The 6,929-nt window shown below is 53.2% G+C and overlaps 3 protein-coding genes across 3 annotated transcripts; 2 read left to right on the top strand and 1 right to left on the bottom strand.

The window, feature by feature from the left end:
- Positions 1 to 295: 295 nt before the first annotated feature.
- Positions 296 to 1,450, top strand: BBA_06077 (Hypothetical protein; the record flags this gene model as incomplete). The annotated part of the gene is made up of 1 exon (XM_008601174.1): positions 296 to 1,450. One exon carries the CDS (start codon positions 296 to 298, stop codon positions 1,448 to 1,450), a length of 1,155 nt encoding a protein of 384 aa, XP_008599396.1.
- Positions 1,451 to 1,535: 85 nt separating this feature from the next.
- Positions 1,536 to 4,431, bottom strand: BBA_06078 (Synaptojanin; the record flags this gene model as incomplete). The annotated part of the gene is made up of 3 exons (XM_008601175.1): positions 1,536 to 2,385; positions 2,432 to 4,184; positions 4,233 to 4,431. 3 exons carry the CDS (start codon positions 4,429 to 4,431, stop codon positions 1,536 to 1,538), a joined length of 2,802 nt encoding a protein of 933 aa, XP_008599397.1.
- A 982-nt stretch (positions 4,432 to 5,413) lies between these two features.
- On the top strand, positions 5,414 to 6,293 carry BBA_06079 (vacuolar ATP synthase 16 kDa proteolipid subunit; the record flags this gene model as incomplete). The annotated part of the gene is made up of 5 exons (XM_008601176.1): positions 5,414 to 5,430; positions 5,590 to 5,602; positions 5,726 to 5,855; positions 5,918 to 6,178; positions 6,229 to 6,293. The coding sequence occupies 5 exons, from the start codon at positions 5,414 to 5,416 to the stop codon at positions 6,291 to 6,293; spliced, it is 486 nt and encodes a 161-aa protein (XP_008599398.1).
- Positions 6,294 to 6,929: the final 636 nt, after the last annotated feature.

Below are 6,929 nucleotides of genomic sequence, written 5' to 3' on the forward strand. Positions count from 1 at the left end.
AGCAGCAGCACCGGTACATACCTACATGATTGCGGTGAATCAGAGCGACACTCCCAGGTCCGCCAGTCTGCTATAAGGGAATAGGCACCGAGCCTCTCACCGTGGCTTTATACTACCTACTGCCTGTACGAGGTTGCCAGAGCGGGCAACTCGGAGGAAAACCCTGCCAAAAAGCAGAAATTGCGACTACAACCAACTCGGTGTAATCAGTCCCTGTGAATCGTTGTACGAGCGTTTCAGGGTCTACGTCTTTTGACTGCATTACGAAATACAAGAAAAAAAAAAGAGACAGGCCATGGTCCGGAAACAGACTACTATGAAGAAGAAACCCAGTGGTGGTGGTGGGCCGACGACATCACCATCACCACTCGCCGCCACGACAACAACGTCAAGGAACGCCGACGATGCGCCGCCTTCGCCTCTGCCGTCGCTCAGCATACCCCAGCAGCAGCGTCTTCTCAACCACTTTGCCGCCGCCTTTGCCTCTGCGCTCAGCGACGCCAACCTCCCGCAGCGGCTGCAGGCCATCAAGCAGGCGCTCTACCGGCGCGACTTTGCCGCCGCCTTTGGCCGCGAGGACCATCTCGCCGCCTACGCCGCGCGCTGGAGCCCGACGCGGGCGCTCTGCTACGCGGCCGTTTTCCAGCACCACCTCGCGCCTCATCTTGACAGCAGCAGCAGCACCTCATCGTCGTCATTGTCCCAATCATCAGCCGCCACCACCACCAAGATGATCTGCGTGGGCGGATGCGCCGCCGAGCACGTCGCCTTTGCCAGCTACCTCGCGCATCATCATCATCATCAGCAGCAGCAGCAGCAGCAACACCCAGCGCGCGGCTCGCTCACGCTCCTCGACTCTGCGCCATGGGCCGGCGTTGCCTCCACGATGCAGGCCACGCTAACGACACCTCTTCCGCTTTCCAAGCACGCATCCGCCGCTGCCGCCAACGCGCCGCCGCTGCTGTCCACGCCAGCGCATCTACGGCTGCGCGTGCTACAGCAGGACGCGCTGGAGCTGACGGAGACGCAATGGGCCGACGTCATGACCGCCAACGACGACGAGGACGCCGCCGCCGCCGCCGTCGTCGTCGTCACGCTGCTGTTCACCCTGAATGAGCTGTACACGAGCGGCGGCGTAGGCAAGACGACGCGGTTTCTCGGAGCGCTCGAGGCGGCGCTGCCGGACGGCGCGCTGCTGCTGGTCGTCGACAGCCCCGGGAGCTACTCCGAGGCCGCGGTGGGAAAGGATAGGAAAAAGTACCCGATGCAGTGGCTACTGCACCATACGCTGACGGGGCGGGCGGGCGCGAGGGAACGGGAGTGGACGAGGCTGGAGTCGCACGACTCGCTATGGTTCCGCCTCTCGGATCAGTTGACGTACCCAATTCAGTTGGAAAATATGCGATATCAGTTGCACTTGTATAGGATAGACAGGAAGTCGCCCACATAAAATATGACTGTGCATGACAATACCATAATAAGATTGCTTCTTTAATACTATTTGGCCTTGACCATCTGCAGGACCCTGAGCCTAGCTATGCCCATACCAATTTTTTAATAGTATGCCCAAGTTGCTCAAGCAACCCAGTATCTCGCTTGGCGGAGTCGAGAGAGATAATGTCTCCCTTTTCTATGATGCTCTTTGGCTCTTCTCCATCTTTCCGGAGCTGCCCAAGTAAAACTAGCCTTTCAATCTCTGAGCAAATTGTCACAACCTGCTGGATTTCTGTCTGCTTCGGGCCGGGCCGTGTTACCGCTGTGGAAGAGTCTGTGTAGGTAGCCTTGAATGCAAACTGTCTCACCGTGTGCCCTTTTGGACGTGGCGAGAAGAAGCCAGCCAGCCCAGACTGTTGTTGCGTGGTGCCCTCCGCAACGTCTGCCGACTCTTGCTGTGATGACATGGTTCGAGTGTTGGTTCGCCTAATGTCGCTCTTGCCTGGCTGGTAAGATAGCAGAAAACCAACGTTGCGCATCTCATCCATCTGGGCCGCTGATACTGTCGAAGAAACATAGGTGCCAAACTTGATGCTGGTCACATTTGCCAAGTTGATTCGCTCAAATGACGATACTTTGTCGAGATCCCAGTCGAATCGGCACAAATAGAGGGCGGCGTCCGTCAACAGCAGCACCACTTCTTCCATCGGAAATGATTTGACCATATCTGCGGCGCTGGGGCTAATGAGAACCCAACCCCCATGAACCTCCTCTTCCGCATCTGCAATAACTCGCTTCTGGCAGAGATCAATTGCGCGACCTCGCATCCGTGTGATAGAGACTGCAGGGTCCTTGGTCATCATGTCGGCTTCGAATTCGTCAAACACTTTGCTGGTGACATTCCCCAAGAGGAAGTCAATGGCAGCTTGGCTAAAGTAGTCATTTACCATTCTATCGTTTGTTAGTGTATTGTTTCGCAGCGCGTCATGCAACGTACCCGGAGTAGAAGCGTGCAAGTGAAAGGCCGGCGTCATTTAAAGCACCCATGTAGTTGCGCTTTCGGGTCCGAGTATAATCACCCTTCATAGCGGCAGTCGAGGCGTACTGTTTGGAAACTGCATCGCCATTGTCTGCCCAGAGAGTGTTGAACCACATTGTCTCCTGGTCAAGCTGCGCACCCATGTCTATCCCTTCAGCTTTCAGCTGAACTTCGAGCATGTGCTTGGCGAAAGAGCTCTGGCAGACATTGGTTCGATCCAAGCAGTCCATGCAGTTGGTGCGGAATACACCACTTTGAGAAGCTATGACATTGCCGCTTTGTTGTACACTGCTACCCATCTTCTCTAGCTTGTCCTTGAGTAGCAGGAGTAGATCGCTCACATTCTCAAATTTCATACCGCGGCATGCATGATGAAAGTCAAACCACTCGAATGGCACAAGACCGCAGCTACCTTGCTCGTTCAAGCGCTCCACATTCTTCTCGAACGCGCTCCCGATCGACTTCTCGACTCCCTGCTTCTCAACTAGATTCACGATCTGAATTAGTCCATAATTTCTTGCGAGGCTCTCAAAGTGCGTCTTCAGCGCCTTGAAGTTTTCATCTGGAGAGTGTTGCAGAACGGGCACCGGTTTCAGCGCATAGGCAGTTTGGGTCCAAAACAACGGGATACTGCCTCGAATTTGCAGGAATGAGTATATTGGAAATGAGGAATCCCAGCTGGGGCGAGACAGGATCTGCTCCGTCTCGACCATGTTGGCCGTGAAACCATTCTCGTCAATGCCACGGCGCAGGTAACGCAAACCGGCGCGTTTCGTCGATCGCCGCGATATGAGTGTTAATAGGTATTTGCTCTCCGAAGGCCGCAACTCGAGGGAATTTCGTGCACTGGCAGGAGCCATCTCAGCAGCTGGCGGCTCCTTTGATGTCAGAGTGCTCAGCTCAACAGACTCCATGGTGGGCTCATCGACTTGAGGCGGGCTGCGATCGGCAATAAATGTCTTCTGCCCGACGAAGCCTTGCATTAATGGGAGAACAAGGTCATCTTGGCCGGCCTCAATAAATGGATTCATCATATGCTTGTTCCAAAAGAATAGTTCATCTGCTTGAGTGTACAGCGCGACATCGGCTCGTGAGGCTGGTGGTTTGTTGGAGAGTCGACGTGTTATGTCAATATCGTAAGCAAAGTAAAAGCTTCGCGATTTGCCAAAAAGGAGGTACATGGCTCGCAGAAGCTTTGGCAGTAAAGCGGTTGCGGGTCGTGGAGCATCATCCTGATCTCCTGGTAGCTTTCGAGGGCCGCCTTCCGTTTCTGGTAATTTGGAGTTATTCGAAGCATCGCTGAGGCCCAGTGTTCGTCTTTGTTCCATGGTCCAGCCCCGAGCGCTGAACCAGCGTTGCGCGAATCTGCCATAGCCGCCCTTTCGACGGATGACATCTTCAGCGATACTGCTTCGAGAGGACGTCACGTCGTTGTCACCTCCATCACTTGTGCTATCGTCAATATCATCTGCCGAGGCTGATGGAAGCTCCACATCCTCGTCACTACTATCCGCATTTCGATCTGCAGTAGAGGGTCGGTCATCTAACCATCTGACTGTGCGGCGGATGGAAGCGGCAGCGTCGGGTTGCGAGGTGCAAGGAGTGACTGCGACACCAGTCACGACATAAATAGGGGAGCCAAAAACGTGCGCGACTTGTTTTCTCTTGGTGATTGTGACAAGGTAGCTAAGGTTCGACACCGTAATCAGACCTAAAACGTCAGGGCCATATCTTCACTTGCGCATGCTTTGGCGCTCACCTATCACACCAAATGCCTCAAAGAATGAGTCTGAAGCTGATATATCTGGCACATGCTCTCTAGACACAGAAGATATGGATGCATCTGCATATTTTATTTGTACAGGCCTGAAAGGGCGTTGGCCCTTGGAGGATAGCGGTTGGATGATCAGGCCATCTACGGCAGCGCATATGAGGACCTTGCGCGCGAGACCAGGCATTATAAGGATGCTCGGAGCCGCAACAGTCGGGACAGGGAACCAGGCTTGTAGGAGAAGAAGCCGGGCTCCAGTAGTACGTGTTTATGAATGAATGAGCAGCAGAGGTGCTGTCGTTGTACTAAAATGTCCATGACATATGGTGGGGGTAATTGGCCTCGGCGTCCGACGCGACTTGCGTTCTGGAGTGTGGAGACGACGTCATGGCTAGCACCATGTTAGTAGGCAGGATGTAACCTGCAGGTTGGACCTTGCCGAGAAGCTGGGGATGGCCTCTGTTGCATCGTGCAGGTGCAGTGGCTGGCCAAAGTATTATTTTGATCCCTCAAGATTCGAGGATAAGAGCGTGGCGACGGCTCAACTATGGGGCTTAGTGTGATGCAGCGGCGTTAAAGTGTAGATGATGACGTGTCGGGTAGCTGAGGATAAAAGTATTGTTTAGGTATTCGCAAATGAATTATTCATAAAGCTGTGAGCTGTTTTGCACTATGAAAAGTACATTAATAGTCGCTTTGCGCTGCAAGCCGCCACACCGCAAGACCACAATGAGTATCTATGCAGATGATGTATGCACTCGCCCAAAGCTGCCAACAAATTGTATATATTATCAAACCAGCAACTGAGCTACAATTACGAGTGGTCTTTCGATGTATACGCTCAGACGATGCAGTGTCTTGGGTCAGCGACTCCAGCCAATTGGCGGCCGCCAGGCCGGCGTCGGGTTATCGATGTTGCGGGGCGGATTGTTATGTAAGACAAGGTTCCTCCTGCCACAGTACCGCAAAAACCTGCGGCCAGCTGCTTCGGTCGCTGGGGGGAGCGTCACCTGAATCCAACCATCACACACACCCCATTAATCGCGGCATCGACAGCTCATCGCCCACGATCCTCGCTGCTGGACCATCTCGAGAACGACCGACCCAAGCTTCAAAATCCGATCTTGACATAACTCTCCTTTTCTCTCATAGTCAGAACAGCCGCCGCCATGTCTACTGAGCTTTGGTACGTCACCGTTTTGCCGCTCCTGAGGGGGGATGATGCGCCTTGAGAGCTCTCTGAGCATCATTTCCAGCTTTTGCCATCGCCGCAACGCTGCGAAACTGGCCGCATTCTCCTCATGTATCATCCTTCAAGCATGCAAAGCTAACTGGTAACCTGCAGCCCCGTCTATGCGGTTCGTACTTTCACTTCCCGGTTCCGGTTTCGAGCGACTTCCCACCCATTGCTATTAGCCGACCGCCCAACCTTCATCGCCAGCGGGCGATGCATCCGATAATTGTGCTAACAAATATCCTAGCCCTTCTTTGGCGCCATGGGTTGCACCTGTGCCATTGTCTTTACCTGCCTAGGCGCCTCCTACGGTACCGCCAAGTCTGGTGTCGGTATCGCCGCCATGGGTGTCCTCCGCCCTGACCTCATCGTCAAGAGTGCGCACTTTTCCGATTCGATCTGCATCAATTACCGTAGCGAAAGCTAACACGAGATCTAGACATTGTTCCCGTTATTATGGCTGGTATCATTGGTATCTACGGTCTCGTCGTGTCCGTTCTCATTTCCGATGGCCTGACGCAGAAGCTTCCTCTCTACACTGGTTTCATCCAGCTTGGTGCTGGTCTATCCGTCGGTCTTGCTGGTCTTGCTGCGGGCTTTGCCATTGGTATCGTCGGTGATGCTGGTGTCCGTGGTACCGCGCAACAGCCCCGTCTCTTTGTTGGCATGATTCTCATCCTGATTTTCGCTGAAGTCCTCGGTAAGTCGCCACGTCTGAATTGTCCTGAAACGATTCTAACAAGGCAACAGGTCTATACGGTCTCATTGTCGCACTGCTCATGAACTCCAAGGCCAACACCGACGTCAGCTGTTAAATATTGACGAAAGTGATGGGGTCACAAGCTTGACAAGTCAACCACCGCCAAAAGTCTGCGACCCAGGACGTAATGTGACAATAGAGCATTTTGGAGGCGCTTGGTCCATACCCTTTATTCCGCCTGCATACTGGGATTGGAATGAGAATAATGCGTATCGGCAGACAGGGTTATCGTGTCAGAATAGGTATCAGGGGAACGGAGACGTCGTACATGTACACTAGCGACAGGTAGAGTTTGAACAGGCCTCGGGTGTTTCTCGTTATAGACCATGACTGTATGGAGAAGATCTAGTTCTAGGCTCAAGAAGATGCATTTGTTGATTTGCTCTTGTGGTATTGGCTTGGCGGTGACACTTGGTTAGCATTGGCCTGTGATGTTGGACTTGGTCACACATGTTGCATTCGTGATTTGTAGACGACATGCTTGGAAATGATTGCCTAAAACTAGCCCATGTAAGAAGTATTAGGAGAAGAAAAAGAAGAAAGAACCCATCTGGCGCGTAATCAACCTCGACCCCCCCCCCCCCCCTTCGGACCTGCATCTTCATTGACCACCTTTGTATTTATTTGTTGCCCTCTTCACTCCAAAACTATTGACGCCGGAAACCAAAAAAAAAAAAAAGACCATACTCAT

Source organism: Beauveria bassiana, assembly GCF_000280675.1.
Source record: "Beauveria bassiana ARSEF 2860 unplaced genomic scaffold BBA_S00017, whole genome shotgun sequence".
In the NCBI taxonomy this organism is placed as follows: Eukaryota; Fungi; Ascomycota; class Sordariomycetes; order Hypocreales; family Cordycipitaceae; genus Beauveria; species Beauveria bassiana.